The sequence below is a fragment of the Gasterosteus aculeatus genome, chromosome 7 (assembly GCF_964276395.1).
Source record: "Gasterosteus aculeatus chromosome 7, fGasAcu3.hap1.1, whole genome shotgun sequence".
Classification (NCBI taxonomy): domain Eukaryota; kingdom Metazoa; phylum Chordata; class Actinopteri; order Perciformes; family Gasterosteidae; genus Gasterosteus; species Gasterosteus aculeatus.
This window is the reverse complement of record NC_135694.1, coordinates 2,104,703-2,124,547: the sequence shown is the minus strand read 5'-3', so window position 1 is coordinate 2,124,547 and position 19,845 is coordinate 2,104,703. Positions and strand designations below refer to the sequence as shown.

General features: G+C 50.4%; 1 protein-coding gene across 5 annotated transcripts in view; it reads right to left on the bottom strand.

The window, feature by feature from the left end:
- Positions 1–19,845, bottom strand: part of col4a6 (collagen, type IV, alpha 6) — a 58,426-nt gene that overhangs the window by 19,728 nt on the left and 18,853 nt on the right. For all 5 annotated transcript variants that reach the window (XM_078105406.1, XM_078105403.1, XM_078105405.1 and 2 more), the window contains exon 4: positions 6,788–6,862. In XM_078105406.1, the coding sequence (XP_077961532.1) occupies positions 6,788–6,862 (75 nt within the window). The remainder of the gene's footprint in view (positions 1–6,787; positions 6,863–19,845) is intronic.

Sequence of the window (19,845 nt, the reverse complement as noted above, 5' to 3'; positions counted from 1 at the left end):
CGCGCATTCGCCGCACGGCTCACAACCTGCCATTAGCTCATGTCTCAGGCAGTCTAACAGGGTGGAGACAGGTGGAGGGCGGAGGGGGACACAGATGTCGGGGTCAGAGCGAAGTCACAGGAGCTGATTTTCAGAGGGATAAATAATAATAATACACTCATTCACCAAGAAGTCAGTTACTGGGAAAACAAACCGGTGCTGCAGATGCACATTTAGATTTGATGGGAAACGTTATCCTTAACTTAAAGGAGTACAACATAGTTAGGTAAGAAAACCCCACATAATTACATTCACACAAACACACACACACACACATATACTGTATACTGTATACGCACATGCACAGAGGACGCCTCGCCCTTCATTGCACACATGGTAAAGATTCACACACTCCTCCATTACACAAAGGAAGGTAAATCTCTTCCCACACGGGACACTGAAAAGGGTCAAATACCAGTTGAAAAAACAATCTTTGTAGCGTTTGTTTTCGTCTGCAGGGAGGACCAGCCGGGTGGAGTTTATGACATCCGGACCATTCTTGCTGAACTTTACGTTTTATCCCGTGTGGCGCGTCACAGGACCGTGATAAGCTAAGCTAGCCCTCTGGTATAAACTGTGCATGTTCAGAGGGGGGGCGGCTAGCAGTAATAACAGGCCAGGTAACGCTGTCTGTCTCACAGCTCACGCTGACACCTGGTTTCACCAGGAGGAGAAAATGATGGGCCCGGGGGGGCTGGGCTCCACTTTCTCTCACGCCTCCGCCCGCCGCTCGTCGCCCTCCGTCACCTTGGGCTGGAAACTCTTTCACACATCGCTCCTCCCGCGGCACGCTGATTGTATTGTCTCGCCCCTCATCTCGATCAGGGCTCAATGGATTCAAAGTAAAAAGCTAATGAGTGTAAGAAATCCTGTGAGAGTCTCCTTCACGGTCGGCTGGAGGAGAGAGAGAGTCTCCGGTTAATCCCTAACAGGGCACGGCCTTCATACCTTCCCTCTGCAGAGGAAGAAGATCACAGAGTGGACATGAAAGTGAAAGGATGAAAGGGAACTAAAGAGGAGGGGAACCAATAAAGAGCACGGTTAAGCCACCATGAGGCTGTTTGTGGGAATGACCACTAGGCGGCGATCTACTAGTCCAAATCCGATAGAAGCTAGAGGTTTGGTGCCTATAGAAAACATCTTCTCAGTTCTTATGACACCTAACCATTCGACTGCTGCAACAGCGGGCGGTTTGTGGGATTTGCCGCCATCTAGTGGCGAGGTGGCAGATTGCAACCAACCGGGACTCGTCCTGTGTGCCGGTCTTTGGTTTGTCCCCCTCTAAAGCACAGTGGAGACGTGACCGTAGAGACATGAGACATGAGAAGACATCGCCGGCTCGTTCTACGGTGCCGAGTGAGTTATTCACTCTGCAAACATCATAGCAGCTGCTCCGCCCGTCGACCGCTGGCAATCCCCCGTCTGTTTTCATGCCAGCCCGGCGGGTCTCCGGCCCGGCCCGTCCAGACCTTCCACCCTCATCACCTTCCAGCAGACTGGTCAGTTTGTAGGCACAAATCCCCTCCAGCACAAAGGGCACAATGGAGCCCATTCGGGGCCGCTAAGCCGTCTGGACTTACCGCTCCCGCCGGGCCGACCTCACTTCCTGACGGCCCGAGAGTGCTTGGACAGACAGATTCTGGCCGCCATGCGTGTGAAAGATTGCTTTGGGCACCGAGTGCTACGGGAGAGGAGGGGGGGGGGTGTTTGTCACGCTGCGTGCTCACAGGGGGGCGGCGGTGGGTGCGACGCAGATGCAGAGAGGAGCGAGGTTTGTCGATATGTAACATCTAGAAACAGCAGTTTCCATCAGACAACCAGGACCTTCAGAGCCTCCCAGCATGCATCTCTTCGGACCGGTTCCCATCACCTCCTCTGCACATCTGACTCATCTGTTTGTTGTAATGGCCGCCATTAAACCCCTTTTCCATCCAGGCGACCCCCCCCAATAAAAACCCCATTAGCGGTCAACGGGGGCCCAGCTGTCCAGCGGTGATGATGTCACGAAGCCGCCGTGCTTTCCCAGCTGTCGGGACGCGGCGTGGGCTGCAGCACGAGGACGGAACTCAAGTTAATGAAGTAGAAAAAACAAACTTTGTAAAGATCGTTGTTTCCTTCACTCTGTGGCATCATCTAAATCACAAACTGGTACTAAAAGCCTCTCTGACGTCATCGGTTGGACGTTGACTTCTGGTCTGAAACGTGATCTTTTTAGTTCTTCCTCCTGACAGAATGCTTATTGTTTAATATCGTTATTGCTACAGTTTTAGCATTTAATACAGCTGCAAAGAGAAAATTCTCCATACGAATGTAGAATGTCCATATTTCAGTGTGTGTGTGTGTGTGTGTGACTGTACCACGAGGCCACAGATAAAGAACAGCAGCTGTAACTTCCTCCTGATCCAATCAGACGCCCACCCAGCCTGCACCAGTTCTTTAGTGTCTCTTTGTAGTCATTAAGTGTCCCTTTGTGGGCTCTTTTTTAACCCTCTTTTGTTGTTTAACATCTCTATGTATTCGTTTTGTGACGTTCTCTGCTGGTTTTGTGTCTCTTTTTGTATTTTCTGTATGTCTCTGTAGTTGTTTTGCATCTCTTTGGAGTCGTTTGTGTCCTGTTTTGGTAGTTTTAATCCACATTGTGGTAATCTTCTGACCCCTTTGTGACTTCTCAACACGAGAGGCTCAGTCGTCCCCCATTCCCCTCCGTCCACACCAGGCTCTGCGTCACAAGCCTCTTCTTATGCTTTTCTTTTAATACTGTTTATCGTAAAATGCACAATCAAAAACAACACACACACACACACACACACACGCGCGATGAGCATCAACACGTCTAACAGCGTTCCAGTTTGAGCTTCAGTAATAAGAGGGGTGGAAAAAAAATCCTAAATTATAGTTTGGATTTGTGTTGAATGTCTCTGTGAGTGTGTTAAATATGTGTGTGTGCGTGTGTGCGTTTGGAATTGTCATAAATAACTGTGCCGTCATCATCACATCAAATCACAAGAGCCTATAAAATCAGTAATAACCAGTTTGGTACATTCCTTCAAGGGTTTGCTCTTTGTGGAGGTGTGTGTGTGTGTGTGTGTGTGTGTGTGTGTGTGTGTGTGTGTGTGTGTGTGTGAGAGACATTAGATCACCCAGAATATGTTTAATTCTGTCAAAGGATCCATGTTCGGATTAGAAAAGCGTCTTAAAAGTATTAACGACCGATGACTAAAACCGTCTCAAATCGACCTCTCGTTGGCTGCAGTTCCCCGGGCGGCCTTGTGGGGGCAGTATAGTGTGCACTGGAAACGCACACCAGCGGGTCTCAGTCCCAATAAAGTGCCTCCATTGAAAGGAGGATGAAAAGACAGAAAGGATGTGGTGCCCATTTACTTCTATTTATCAAGACTTTTCCTGTGTATTTTATTTTTAACAAACGGAGGTCAAAAGTATTCCTTCAACTTCAATGTGTGTGTTTGAAACAAAGTTACGGAATTTGAAGCAATTCCCAAAAGAAGGGAAGCTCAGGGTGGTGACAAAAGACACACAAAAGACACACACACTTGAGTGTGTGATTCTGGAGCCGCACACCTGCTCTTTGTGTTGACTGTGACCTCTGACCTCTGCTACACTCAGTGTTTGGCGACGACAGGAGCTGCCTGTGACAGACAGGTGTGTGTGTGTGTGTGTTTAAGAGACAAGTTCAAAGGCATAAATTGCATCATTTTTCTATCATCTCAGCTCAGATGGAAACAAAAGGAGATTTTTGTCTGAGGTGAAACGGCTGCTCTATCACCATCTTATACATCTGTGTGTGTGTGTGTGTGTGTGTGTGTGTGTGTCTGTGTGTGTGTCTGTGTGTCGAGACTAAATGCAAACAAAGTCCACCACCATTTATTTTTTAAGATGATAAACGGCATGCGGGGGCCCGGGAGTGTGTGTAAGTCACACACACACACACACACACACACACACACACACACATTGACATTGAATACAAGCATCACAATCTCAAACATGGGCCCTTTAGAGGAGGCCGGGACGGAGAGAAGGAGGACGATCGAAGCCGTCCTGCACGCTGGTCTCCTCAGAGTGCGTCTCAGCCTCTTTGATGAAGTGAGAAGAAGAAGCGACAAACTCAAGTTCCTCAAAGTCACACCAAATCAAATAAGCGAAAACCTTTAGTCTCGACACACCTCTGTGCGTCTCTCTGTTTCAGTTTGCATCCATCTTCACTTCCAACCTCTGACTCTCTTCACTTCCTTCCTTCTGTCCTTTATCTCCACTCAATCCGTCCAATCTTCTCCCTCATGGTTCCACATTAAAGGGATTCTCTCTCTCTCTCTCTCTGAAGGAATTCCGCGATGGAGAGATGCCATCTTTCGCCGAGGGGCCCCCCCGCAGGTGGGGGGGCTTCATCCCTCCTTCCCCCCTATCGTCCCGTCCCACCGGGACACACATCCACTATCGCTTCACCCGCTCCGTCTTTTAAAAAAAAAGGACTCTCTCTTTCTCTCTGCGCCCGTCCTCTGTTACTGCCGACCCTTTGTAGTCTGGGCGTGTGAGAGAGCGAGAGACAAAGAGGCAAAGAGAGAGAGAGAGAGAGAGAGAGAGAGAGGTGGAGTAGGAGGGTTAAGTAGCATGAAACAAAGTACAAGGATGTCAAAGTGAACTCAAATGTATCCACTTTACTGTCACACACACACACACACACCAAATGGAACACACACGTCCCGACCACACACCCGCCGTCCTGTCATTCCCAGCGCTGCCCTTTGACCCCTCGGGAGAGAGGGGCTCGCCCAATGGGATGAGTGGATGCTGAGGGACCTAAAAGGGAAACCCTTCGGCTGTCTCTAATGAGAAGCGGCTCAAAGCGACACACGCCGTCTGGACTGCGTCTCCGCGGCGTTTGTGTTGAGGGCGGATGCTTCACCACCCGGGGGTGAATGGTGGTGCGGGGGGTCCTACTTAGGTCAGAGCAATGGATCTAGCAGTGACCCACCCACCTGGTTCAGGACTTTATCCTTTCGTCTCAGGCACACAGAGGGGCGTGTTTGTGCTTCTTCTTGTTCCTGATCTAACCAGACGCTTGTTAGCCAGAGGAAACATCTTTAGCTCATATCTCTGTGCCCCGGCACGTCGGTCCTGCCCTCCTGCTCTGATATAATATTATAATAATAGCAGTGTGAGCAATGCCCTGCGGATATATCGACGTATCCACAACGGAAACAAGAGGATTTGTGTTTTGTTTCCAATGTTCTAAGTGATTCGCCTTCACACCTACATAATCTGAGAGCCAGCGGCTAGTTAGCTTAGCATTAAGTCACAAAACAGCAGCGATTGATATCTCACAATTCAGTTTTTGTGGCTTCGTGAGCTTTAGTGGTGTAGGTTCGGTTAGCTTGGCGAGCTGTCCCCCCCCCCCCCCAGCGCTATCCAGCCTTAAAGCTAAGCTACGCTAACGCCAGCTACAGACCGACCAGCCTGGTACAAGTGTAAATGTGGTGCATGGATGCACATTGTGGATCAGTGCTACGTCTTCGTGAGCGCTACAACACACCCGCACGAGCAGCAACTACCCGCGGACGGCACATGCTGTTCCCTCTGTGATTGATTGCAGTTGATCTTGTGATAATCTTATCATTTGTTCAAGTGGGCGACCGAGTTTCGCCTCGGGCATCAACACGGCACCACCTGAGCCTGATTCAACTCCCCACTTTGTGTTGCCAGAGCTCCTGCTCTGTAAAACAAACAGGTATCCTCGTGTGACCCGGGACGGTGCAGGAGGTCATAACGAGCTCGGGCTCGTGTTTTTTTTTGAGGACATGTTTCTGTGGAATGATGATATTTCGGATGGGGAAAAAAAAAAAAAAAGCGCGTCTCCTGCAGCCACCCAACCCTCCGTCACAATGTTTTCCCTTAGTGTTTCTCCGCGAGAGCAAAAGTAAAACTGAAAAGAGACAAATAAGCACCTTACCGCTTAAACGCGCCGCTTTAAAGAAGGTAATCTAGCGGCGGGCGGCTGTGTCATTGAGGGGCGCGCAGAGGGCCCGTAGCGGGGCCGGTAGGGGCCGTTACCTGAGCTGTATCATTTACCTACAGGTACCTGGGAGCAATGTGTCATTTACCTGGACGGGCGCGCGCTGTGTGCAGGCAGTAAGTGCAGGCCTGCGAGGCAGACGGTAATTGTTGTTTGGATGCAGGCGGAGGGAGACCCGAGATACAGGGGGGAGCAGTTAGTCTGCTTTAGGCCAGATGTGCACACACACACACACAGCGGTCCGGTTTACGTGCACGCAGACTCCATTAAAAGTAGTGTGTATTTGTCGTATTTCCAGCATCCACATGCAATAATTTGCAAATTAATTTGATTAAAAGACACAAATGACCCCTAAATTAACGTTATTATATTATATATTGATAATGTAACTTTGTTGAATGCCATTAATAGCAGTAATACTTATCTGATTAGATACGTTTATGTCTTTACTCCACTTAAACATTTGCGGCCTCGACCCCTCCGACCCGCTGCAGCCCTTTAGGGGCTCGTTAAGTTAAAGGGAACCTTTATGAAGCCAGCAGGTTTATATTGTCGTGTGAAACACCCACGAAACCTCATAAATCAGCTGCTCGGTTCGTCTCTCCTAAAGCTTCTATATTCTATATCTCCACACTTTAAAGATGTCTCTACGCTCGTGAAGGCCCCCCGGGCTTCAGCGTCCCGGCTCCTGGTCAGCAACGATGAGACGCGACTCACCCGGCTGCCTTTCTCCGGGTTGCAGCGGCATCCTTGGCCGCAGTTTCGGCCGGCACACGGCTCGTCAAGCGTCCCCTGCAGGGGGGGGGAGAAGCACACACAAAACAAGAGGTGAGGACAACGCTGGTAGAAGGCACGTGGAAGGTTGGCAAAGACAATTTGACATTTAAGGCCACGTCGTGCTCCGTGGACGACCTTCGGCATCGCCGCTCGCCGCCGGTAACCCTCGCGGTGAACTACGGATTAAAAGGCTTCTGTGTTCGGGGGCGGCATTCCTGAGATATCTGCCTTTAAGACTTCATAAGAATCAGAGAGACGGCGCTTTCATAAGCCGACGTACGGGGGTGGGGGGAGAAAGTGCAGGGTGCACGAGTCCGTCTGATCGCAGTCTGCGAGTGCTCGTAATCACAGTGATCGAGGTCAAGGAGCCTCGGGGGCCCCGCGAGGCGTCAGCAGGTCGCCTGGTGACCGGAGCCTGGGAAGCGCCGGTGGGAAACGTCCCGTCAAAGGGGGCCGGCGGCGACGGAACATTATTGTCGCCATAAATGTGCATGTGATCTGTCTGATGCTCCTAAAGCTAAATGGATGCTTGAAAAGCATCGCGACCAAGCTGACAAAAACACACATGTATATATTGTATAAATACTAGGATTGTATATAAACAGTATGTACACACCAGACATTTACGGCCGGGATCATTTTACTGCATTTCATACCACGCAAAAACTCCCCAATGTCAAACAACGTGGTGGAGAAGGAAGAGAAACGCACAAGGAGGCTTGGCACAAAGTATAGAGAGAAAGGGAGAAAGGGAAGGAGGGGAAAGGTCAGCGGCGCTGCTCTGATCTCCTCAACTCCTCTAATCACAATGACAGAAGGAGGGCACGAGAGGGAGAAAGTGAGCAGGGGAAATAGTGACATTTGGGCTGACGGAGGAGGCAAGAAAGAAGGCGGGAAAAAGAAATGGAGGGAAGCCAAAAAAAGAGAGAGAGCAGCAAATTATTTTGCCAAAGAAGCTAACGAACAAGAAGCTAAAATAGAGAATTAAAGTCACTCCAAATTGATTTAACAAAGTTGTTTTCAGGTTAAGCAGAAACATGTAAAAATAAAGAAAGCTTGGTGCTCTTCTCGCTCCCGTCTCTGTATCGCGTTGCTCTTATTACTCCGCTCCATTATCCTCCTTTTGTTGAGGCGTCCGTTCCTCCTCAGGTGCGATCCAGTCCCATTGTCATCGCCCTGAGACACAATCCGGCCTCCGCCCGAGCAGGGCGGAGATCCCGATTCAGTTCTCTCCGTCCACGCCCTCAGCGTTTAAAAAGCAGAGGACAACATGGACGGCCAATGGACACGTGGTGCGCGTTAGCTGGACGCAGGAGATGCTGCACGAGGACGCGACATCTGCCCCGGTTCTTATGCAAAGGTTAACAAAACCCGGAACATTTTCATGCTCCTCACTTAGACACAAATGCGCGATTGATACGTGACCCGACCCCCTTCGCCCGGTTACTGGACTCTGGCCGCGATGGGACGCTTCGTACCCGCAGAAAGTCGACCCCTTAAACTGGCCAACGGTGGCGGTGGGAGGGGCTCCTGAAAAAAAAATATGTGCGGTGACGAGATCCGGTTCCTCGGAGCTACATTCTCCCCGCGGAGAACAAAGAGGACAATGATGTGAAACCCATGGGTTCCACAATGCGAAAGCCACTTGATCATCTAATCACCTTACGCCCTCTGAAACACAACCTGCCCCCCCCCCATTCGGCGTGAAAAGACCCTTTTATGCTGGAAGGTTGGAGCCGGCGACGTTAAGTTGGAGGAATGTAAATCTGCTGCAGGGTTCGACTCGCACCCAACGAGGGCGGCGATCCTCAAGCTCCGCGTTCCGTCCGCCGACTCGACGTGACGGGACAGGCCTCCGTCCTTTCCTCCACTCCGTCATCCCGGGGGCGTCCTGCAGCTACCTGCCCCCCAGCCTGGCTGACGTTCCCCCCGATCGATCTCTGCCCGTTTGACCTCGCGTGACGTGACAGGACACTTTATCTGAATTCAATTTAAAAGTAGCGAGATAAATCTTGTTGTTTGCGTTGCATTGTAGTGGAATTCCTCGCCGGCGGGGCGACAACCACCCGAGTGTGTCGTCTATGTGAAGGTGTGGCCAACGAGTACTCGACAGATGCATAAAATAAAAATAAACCGTCCTAAAAGGTTTAGAACAGGGGTCTTCAACGTTTTTCAGGCCAAGGACCCCCAAACTGGTGGCGAGATGGAGCAGGGACCCCCTATTCTACAGAGTTTCGTCCGCCATCTTTTATTTTTGAGCTTCTCGCTCTTTACGTGAGCAGGAACGCGATCTGATTGGCTGCTGCCTCTGCTGTCGCGTCAGCATGAAAGGAGCTGTGAGTGAACCGGTGCTTGAGAGCTGCTGTGGGAAGCTGGATGCGGACTGAAAGATGACGTCTTCTCCATTAATTTATCCGTTGGCTACAATATGTTGGATTTATGTTAATGTGTAACAATAAAGAAGACAACAAATACAATTCTGATTCTGAAGACATTTCAATTTGTGGAAAAAAAATTGTCTTATCAACCAAAAGTTGCGATTCCAGGACCCCCCGTTGAAGACCTCTGGTTTAGAAAATAAAGAAAAAAAAAAACATTTGTTGAAACTGTTTGACTGACAAGTGAACTGTGGGAATTGAAGTGCCGACAGAAGCGATTCGGTCAGAGCCGAACACCTGAAAGTGAATCCTGAAAACTCACGCTTCCCCTTTCCAATGCCTCTAATCCTCGGCCTGTCAATCGGCATGTCATCGCACGCTGGCGGCCAACGGGAGCGATGGGAGAGTTTGCTCTGCCGGCCCGGGGCGGCTCTGTGCGATGCGCGCCGCCGAGCGCCGCGGCGACTCAAAGGAGGAGCCGCTGTCGGCCTTTAACCGGTGAAAAAACATGACTGAGATCGTCCCCGATGAGAGGAAGAAGAAAAGAGGAGAGGGATGTTGTCAAATAAAGTACGGCAAAGGGGGGCGAGGGAGGAACATGTGGAGATAAGAAGAGGGAGAACAAAGTCTCTTTTTTTCTCCCTTCTCTCCCGGTTATGTCTTCCCTTCCTCCCCTCCCCATCATATCGGTCCTCTCCCTCCTCTTCATCGCTGCACCCTGGTCCATCTGTGACCTCGACATCTACCACAGGAGACTAAGCAGCTGTGTTTGGGCCTCCAGCGTTCCTCGTTTACTTCTGTTTACTCCACGCCGTGTGTGTCCGTGTGTGTGTCCGTGTGTGTGTGTGTGTGTGTGCGGCATGGACCGCACTTGCGTACTTGTACACACGCGTTGTACTGTAGCGCGTTTCCTCTCGGGCCACCCAGCTGGAGTCAGATGGTCTGCACTCGAGGAGACGGGCGACCCAAACAGGACGTAAATAAAGTTGTGTTTACGTTGGCTGAAGACGAGCGACGTCAACGTAAAGACACTTAAACGTTTGGTTTAAGTTTTAGTGCAGCAGGAATTCGTTTAGTGTGAAGTGCCTCAGAGCACTGGACCGGAGGTATTAATGTATTTTTACATGCAGCCCTTGGCTTCCATTCACTTGTTGCATACTTTGAACATTTGAACACATTTGATTTTTAACATGCATTTTGTTTTTTGTCAAACTTACATGTTATTGTCCCAAGTTTATGCAACGCAGACAAAGAAGTGCCAGGGAACAATTGTTATATTGTAAAGAAATCAACGAAAGTGTGAAAGGTGGAAGCATTTTTTGTCCCTGACGGGGACATTTAAGGTCTTAAACCCAGATGCCTTCTGGGACTTCACGTAAGCGGGTAGTAAACAGTAATGGAAATCTTTCCCAATCTCTGATGCATTTAAGGCGAAAAGCTGTAAAACGCTTCAATGTCTCAACTCGGGAGAGGCAGAGTAAACCGAGATTACTTTAAACTAAGATTAGTTTAGCTAAGCCGAGCTAAATCTCCCCTGACACGGAGGACCGACACAAAACGCTTCATTCAATGTACATTTATACATTTCATTATACGTGCAGAAACACACACGTGCGCACTCCTTTCTCCAGGTAAGGTTCGTGCGGTTTTAATAACGGAGACACTGTCATTCGACAGCATCAAGATGCTGCCTGCCTCTTACCGGGTTTCCTTAAGGACAACGTGACGGGGGCGAGAGCGGGCACGCAGGCCCAACAGGAGCTAAGTAGCGTGTTTCCGCTAATCCCTCTGGCACGGGTTTATTTAGGCCCCGCCCACCTACAGACGGCCTCAGCGAAAGGTCGAGCTGAGATGTGCCTGACGCCCCGCCTCTTTAATGGCTGCCCCAGCCACGAGCACATGGCGGAATATGCGGGTTTCTTATTGTTATGGTTTTCGTGTTGCATCCTGAAAGCTTCATTCCGTGAATTATAATTTCCTCCAATCCTAAAAACGACCGCCCCTCCCCTCCATGGACAGAAGTGCTGTTGAGTGTGAACGTCACATGCTCTATTTAAAAGGTTCAGACCCCCCGCCGCCCCCATGTGACCTCCGTCGGTATTCCGTCATCCAGCCGAGCCGCCGCCACGCAGCCGGAATATGAGCTTCCGGTCGGCGTCCGGTTCCTCTCCGTAAGTCTCCCGGTGACACGGAAATAAACCCAAAGCAACACGTGCAGAACCGTGAGTGCACACGGGGTCAACGACCTCTGCAGACGTCCGCTAAGTGTCACAGAAGACGCGGTTTGGTGAAAAAAGGGGGGGGGGAGGAGGGTCTATCTTAATTAGAGTCATAAAGGAAATCCCACAATTCTTTCAGTGCAAACCATAAAGCCGGTGTTCCCGTCTCCTGCCAAAGTTCCGATGAGCTGATCCACTGCCATCAATCATCTTTACAACCTGTCGGAACTCCAAATAGATCGGCACGTCCTCTAAACGTGTCAATAAATGCACATGTCCCTCGACAGGCCGGGAACGTGTCGGCTCAGTGCGCGCAATTAAAAAACACAAAAGAGCTCAGACGCGTTTTTATGCAGCAGAAAACAAACGAGAAGGAATGAAGAAGAACGCCCCCGTTTCTGTCCCCTCTTGTGACTCCAGGAGTTAAGACAAAAGTCTGGATGATTCAAAGGGAAGAAAGGTTGGAACCGGTGTCACGTTGAATGCAGGTCCAGGGCGTTAACGGGGGGGGGGGGTCCCCTGAAGGTCACGCGGACTACGGGTCCCCCCCCGCGCGAAGGCCCGACGCTGCGTCATCGTGCAGCACGACGGGATTATCGTCACCCTGATGAATCACTTCCACTTCCTGCTAAACACACCGTGTTTACAGAGACCTGGACAAATGGCCGAGTGGCGTCACAATACGCAGCGCTGATTAAAGTATTTATGACTGGTTTGCAATTTGCAAAAGTAGGAGCCAAGAGATATATAACGCTAAAGACAATATTTAAGGGTTGTAAAACTGGAGGAACCATTACTGCAGGTGCATGTTAACGTTCTCTGATTGAGTATGAACAGAGCTGACAGCTGTAAACCCCCCAAATAACATCAATAAACGAAAGACCATCACTCTGTACTCAAACACATCGTCGCTTTACCGGAAGAAGGCTTCGGGTTGGTCCTCGCACACGCACACATGTTTTTTTTAAGAAGTGCTCCGTTGACTCTCACACAAGCTGCTGCGACGCGCTGTGAACCAAACACGTCTCCAGCGGAGGACGTGCGTTTACAGGGACGTCCGGAGAGCGTTGGACGTCAACGGTGGGGAGAGAAGAGGAGTCCCACACAAGCCTGCAGTCCCTGCAGTGACCACCGGGGCGGCTCCTCTGCTCCCATGGACGTCTATGGGAAAACGAATATTTCCCTCTTGATTTATTCCCCCGTGAGTTCATAGCTAATTAATAACCAGTGGCTTGTATCACAAGACATCGAGAGCAGCAGAGGATCGGAGGACAAAACCTCTAATTGTGTTAAATGAGAAACACTTTAACAAACCTCAGAATGTGGGAAAATGTGAACGACGAGGACACAAGCTGAAACACACGGACGCACAAAGCGAGTGACGGTGCCCACCCGCTTGACGAAGTGCTGTGATAATCACCCCCCTTTGAAGTTAACGCCTCTCGCCCGGAGGGGCTCAGGGGGGCTTTTTCAGGTGGAAAGGTGGGGGGGGGGGAGATAATGGAGCGGTAAACCGAAAAACAACAGTAGGTACAGGATGAAACACGGGTGTAATGGGACTGGGGGGCAAATAGAGAACTAGAGAGAACGGGGGGGGGTCTAAAGAACGAGGAGGAGTGAAACAAGATCTTTTCTGGACCTCGGAGGGAAACATACACACAAGCGAGGGGAACACGTGTGCGTTGCACAACTCGTGTGTGTTAGAGGGCAGAAATCTGAGATGCCGCTAATGTCCCCCAGAAGACGTGTGTCCCTACCAAGAGGCCTGCGGGGACGGGCACGAAGGCCCTTCACCGCCGCGGCCCAGGGTTTCACCGGACAAACCGGTGTAAACCGATCGGTGCGCCTGGCCCCTGCCGACGCCATGCTGGTGCTGTGCTAAGCTAAGCTAAGCAGCTCCCAGCGGAGAGATGTCACGATCATCTTCACGTCATCTTCTCGGATTGGCCGATTAAAATAACACGTACGAGTCCTCCTGTTCCTCTGTGTCCTTTTTTACTCTTCCAACACAAACAAAGTGGGATAATGACCCCAGAAAAGTGACCAAGAAAATCCCCCCAATCGCGGCCCCCCGAATAGCAGCTCTTGTAACTTCCCCTCCGCTGCAGAGTCACCGAGCCAACGCGCACCTGGAGTCTCACCCCGCCGCCGCGTCCCGCCGCCGAGCCAAACCGCGCCAACCGGGAACTATTTTTAGCGGCGGGGGTTTCGCTGACGGAGCTGCGGCTTCATGACTTTGCTTCTTTTCTTGCCGAGGTGGTGCGAACAGAAGGTGGGAGGTGATCTGGACACGGATCGCACTGTTTTGTTAAGCAGGTATTCGGATGGATAGATGAGATTCAGGGGATTGGTTTCATTTTCTGTTTCGGCTAAAAAAATAAAGCCCATGAGATGTGATTATAAATCTTTAGTTAAAGGTTCCTTTCAATTTCAGCTGATTAAGCGTAAATTTTATTAAATTGTATTATAGTATTCTGCTTAAAAACAAACATTAGGGTGGAAAGGGTAAAAGAAAAGTCATTTTACACATTTTGGTCAGATTTCAAAAGGAAATATAGGTTGAACAATGAACTCACATGAATGAACACATCTTAACTTGTTTGATTGGTGTATTTATGATTCTATCCCACTCAGCTGAGTCACCGCGCTGCGTTCCTCGTCTCGTCTGGGTTTTGACGATCGGCTTAACGCGAATAAAGGATGCAGAACGTTTTCCTTTTCCACCGATGTGCCGTCGGACAAGAGGGAAGCTGTGAGTCATCGCTGGGCGTGCGTCGGTTCCCCCGTTGGATCCTCCGGCATCTCCAGGAGCTTTGAGTTCTCCCCTTTGACCGCGGGTTGAGACGAGCAGACAAGTGTCCCGACGGCGGAGAATTCCACTCGCTGACCCCAATCACGCACACACACACACACCAACGCACACACACCTGAGAGCCGGAGGCGCTGTGATGTCACCACATGGAGCTCATTTTCCATCTTCTTCTGGAATCACTACTTTTCTGAAATGTCACTATATCTTCTTTTTTTTAAATCCTGCAATTAAATAAAAGCCCACCATTAATGGCGTCCTAATTATATCGCGATCTGGCCGCTCATGTTTTATCCCTTATCTTATGTATATATGTATATATAAATCTTTTGAAGGGGTGAGCTCAGGATTTGGAGCACTCGGTGCCGTTGTTTTGTTCCCTCTCGTGCAGAGTGGATCCTCTGATATGATGCCGGCGGTAAACAGACCTGGAGAACTGTTGCGATGTCCTTAAATGGAAAAGACCACGTTGGACTTGTCCCTCAAACTTGCAGTGAAAGGAGGTTAAACGCGTCGGGGTGGCAGCTCTGAGTGACGCGTGCGCCGTCTCAGTGCGCGCTGAAATGTCCAAAGATGGCGAAGGGAATCCCGAAGGCCGCTGGGTCGCTGCTTCGATTTGCCCATTTGTGTCAATCCGTCTCCTTCGGTATCAGAAACACACCAGTGAGAGCGAATATTCCAGCAAAAACTCTTTATGAAGCTGCAAACACTGTGTAACTTTACAGTAGTTGGTACTTATTCTAGGAAAGATTACTAGAAAACAGTAGAGGTGTTTTCACGTGTTTTACCTTTAAGGAGTTCTGATACTTTAAGTCAAATTGGGAGCAAGAAAAGAGCTTTTTGCACTGAAACATCTTCGCAGGTCACTTGAATGACGTTAACGACTTTTAAAGCTGATGATGGAACGAATGTAATCTTTATTCTTTTGATAATAAAGAACAACCAAAGAGACACACACACACACACAGACACACAATGTAACCAGGGTGCGACTCCTTCTGCTTAAAAGTAGCCTGCAGGCAGAAAAAGAAACTCCCAGTTCTGCTACGCCCCCCCCCCCCACCCACCTGTCACTCACAGCTTTTCAGCAGCTCTCGGCGTGTTGAGGGTAAAATATCAGCCTCCTCCTTTAGTGATCCGATGCACCTCTTTCTCTCCCCCCTAAAGGCCCACGGTCAGATATATGCACATATATACCCCTGCATGTGGGGGGGGGGGGCACATTGGAGAGGCCCCGGCTGGCAGGAGAACAACAGGGTTACCTACACGCCATTAGGCTTTGATGGGAACCAGTGAAATACAGCCTGAAGCTGTGAATGGGACGGAGGGAGACGGGGGGGGGGCTCAGTAGGTGTAGAGGATCATACATGATCAATCGCTTCTGTCAGACGCTGACGCGTGACACAAAGTCCCTTTGGATTTCTTTCTAAATGCATAAAGCAAATAAAAGCCTCGATAAATAGTAAACAATTGAAATGGTTCTCGATGAACGAGTTGAAGTGAGAGTAGAAGATACGAAGCCGTGAAACTGCGCCTCTGCTTCCAGTGATGAAAGTAGAGCGGGTCAACGTTTTCCTTTACATTCAAACTTTTTAACGCACAGCTTATTTGGTAAATTAATCTCTTTCTGAGGAATTCGTATTTGGGAATTCTACCGAACCGCGAGATGCATGAAGCGCAGATACGCACGTCTGCATGTTTTAGCACGCTAGGGCCGAGCTGCAGTAAACCCTGCAGACGGGAGGGAAATGTCTCCGGTGCCTGCCGGCGCTGCTGACATACTTTTATTATTAAAGGAACATCAATCTGCATTCCGCGACAGCGGCCTGCAGTAATGTTCACAATCATAATAATAATAAAATACCTCTTTGTTTCATCCGGGAGAGGTTGGCGAGGTTTCAGCGCGGGTCAAGCCGTGATCACACGTCCGTGTGGCGTTCACGCGTGCACGCCTGAGAGAACTTGGCAGCCGCGGCAACCGACGGGCGAAAAGAGAAGCCCCCCCGTCTTCAGAAATAAACGCGCCTGGGCAGAGTTGCACATGGACACGACCTGCCGCCGTCCCCCTCTGGTACCCGGGTCTGAGATACGTCTTTCCTTTACCAGAAAACCAGCTGCATGAGATGTCGCTTCTTCTTTCAAGGGATCAGTTCACCTGAAGAGAAAGAGCAACAATCGAGGCCACTTGACGAAGGCCGAAGAAACACCAACATCGGCTGTGAGGTAAAGAACGAGACCCCCCCCCCCCCCCCCCTCTACCCCCACCCGCCCCCCCGACGAGGCCAAAGGGTGAGGAGGGGCGAAGAGAGACGGAGGGTGATGGAAACCCATGGACACCTCCCCCCCCCCCCCTCGCCCCGAAAAACCAGGTGTGTGAGCCGGGAACCCCGGCAGGTGACGGATGGGGGGGGGGGGGGGGGCGCGAGGGGTCATCGCACCCCGAGGAGCCCAGACACACGCGCCTGTCTGCCGGTTCGTCGCCTGCCGCGTCAGCCGAGGACGCACAACAGTTCACGGCAAAAAAAAACCCCACAACAAAACAAAAAAGTACATTGAGAGTGAAGGAAGTTAAAAGGGTTTAATACATCAATCTAAGTACTTATCACCTCGTCTGCTGCAGAGAGGGTGTTAGTGTGTGTGTGTGTGTGTGTGTGTGTGTGCGTGTGTGTGCGTGAGAGACATGCATTCCTCTATCTTGCATGTCTTTTCTGTCTCCTCAACAGGTACATGACAGGACAAGAGACATACATAGCTGTCCCTCACCACTGTGCCAGTGTATGGAGGGAGTGTGTGTGCGTGTGTGTGTGTGTGCGTGTGTGTGTGTGTGTAGAATCGTTATTTCCTTTCCTCCGTCAGTCTTCCTCTCCCTCCCGTCTCTGACGTCACTCTGGGCCCTTAAATGTCCTTGAAAGGCAAAAACTCAATTTGTCTCAAAAGGACTTGATTTCTTTGTTCTTTCCTTTAATCACAGTGATGTTTTCCACATTCCGTCCTCCTTCTCAAGGACACCTTGAACGCTCCTGTGATTTAAATGTCCTTTAGTCCATGACCACATTCCCGATTGTCAGAATAACACTTCTATCAAAGTTAGAGGACGTAATCTTACTTTAAATTTAAAGTTAGTTAAACAGCAAATTGAACCAACTGTTTAAAGGACCGAAGGTCAAAGTTCACAACACGAGCCTTCATCCGCCTTCACCGCCTCCACCTTTCATCTGCTCCTCTAACTCCCGGCCCGGGGGGGGGGGGGGGGGGGCGGAGGTCAGGAATGCCATGTTTTCGGATGCACGGGGTCGGGATCACGGGGCTTAACGGCCTGGAGAGACCTCATAGGGGAACTCCACCTTCCCCGAATCTGGGAATTTGAGGAATCCAAAAAGGGACAGTGAAGGAAGGTCTGTTGTCTGAGAGGGATAGAATCGGCAGAGGGGCTCCGCACGTCTAGGAATTCCTGGGCAGGCTTCTGTTTTTCGTCTGTGGCCCAAAGTCGCCGCGGTGAAGAATTAAACTGAACCCGAAATCACCGAAAATGTGCAGAAGCACTTCCACAAATCCGCCATCCAGTTCCCCCAAAACACGCTTGTGATAAGAATGCCACATTCACGCGTTTGAGCGTCTCGTAGAGCTTGTGGACCCTGAAGCCCGGAGGGCCCCGCGTGACCCTTTCCCCCCCCCCCCACCAAAACCTCCCCAGGAATCCGACTGCAGGCGGAGACGAAGAGCGTCCCGCCGCGTGAATGTGATGGCGTCGGTCCGTTCCAATAGGCGATAAACTGAGAGAGGCTCTCTGCGGCGAGGTTGATCCGCCGGAGGGGTCTGAACCGCCTGATCACACTGTGAGAAACACCGAGTGTCACGTTTCACAAAGACAAAAGGCCGAAAGCTTCCCGACCGACCGCCGTAAACAACGGCCCTCATTTAAGTTACACTTCATCAGACGCCGACGGGCTCCTTTTCCTTCCCCCTCGGATGGGAAATTCCTCCCCCGCCTCCCGGGCTCCACTCAGCGCGTCCCTCACTTTAATTTAGACCCTTTCATTCTCGTGAGAGTGTGTGTGTGTGTGTCGTTGGGGGGAGGCCCGGCCGATCGGGATCGTCCTGGTATTTTTACGCCTTTTCATAGTTATGCAAAAAAAAAGTCAATAAATTGAGCTGTGAGAGGCTACTGGCTCGGTAGTGTGCGCGCAGACACACACACACACACACACACAAAATACAAATTTGCAGGCTTTAAGAAGACTAATAAAAAAGTTACTGAGCCCACTGAGGTCAGCTGTGTGTGTGTGTGAATCACTCCGTGACCTTTGCAGATAAAGACACTGGACGGCCCGTGACAGATATACGGCCGTCTCTTTTGTCTCTGCACCCACAATAACTCCCCCCCCCCCCCCCCCCGTCCTTCTGTCCCTCTGTCTATTCCTGTCCCTCCCTCCGCTTCAGTCTACGGTCTCTGTTTCCTCCGGCTTGTAGCTTCCTCACGTTTTAACTTCTCTGGTCCTGGTTTGACTTTCTTCTTCTTTTGCTGCTCTGATCCAACAAAGCTTGATGAAAGCGAGTGTTTCTGTGTGTGTGTGTGTGTGTGTGTGTGTGTGTGTGTGGGTGTGTGTGTGGGTGTGTGGGTGAAGCGGGGGGGGGGGGCAGAGAGGGAGGGGGGGGTCATTGCACGAAAGGCCTTTTGCAGGGCGCTGACCTTTGACCCCCCCAGTGGGCAGCTGCGCTCCAAACACACTCCCTTCGTATCTCCGTCGGCTTCACTTTGGGGATTGAGCTCAATGAGACACTAAAATGCTATTATGTATTTATTAAATTATTAAATTATTAAATATAAATGTTACACGTTTGATGCTTTTTGTGTGGAGGAAACAAAGTGAACGTAAAGCTAAAGTTGGATCAATACGACGTTCGGGAAAGAATTCATAGAACTATTGATGCTAAACGAAAGCAGCTCGTAACAGCGGAGCAGAAAACCCCGTTACCCCCCCCCCATTACCCCCCCATTACCCCCCCCACACACACACTACCCCCCACTACCCCCCAACCGCGACAGCAGCCCTTTTGAATGGTAATGCCATTCTCTCCTTAGCTACGGTAAAAACACCACATCACAATGCACTGCTCATCTTCTGCGCTCTACAGGGGGTCCAACCCACACACACACACACACACACACACACACACTCTCACACACACACACACACACACACACTAGCTCACAAAGGATGGATGTGTTTCTAGCTTTAGGAGGAGACACAAACGAAGTGAGTTGGATTGTAACCTGTTGCAGGTTTTTGATGGACCAGAGGCCACACACACACGTATTGTCTTTCTCACACACACACACACACACACACACACACACACACACACACACACACACACACACACACACACACACACACACAAGATGGTGGTGCCCTTTGAGGTTTTGAGACACCACTTTGCTCCATGTGAGGGGCTTAAGGGGCCCCCGGGGAACAGACCCGGTGACTTTGTAGGTCAGAGAGCTTCTGCTGGCTGCAGAGCGAGAAACGATGAAACAAAAACGCTTCTGTTTCTGCACACGAGAGATACAAAAGAAGAAGAAGAAGGACG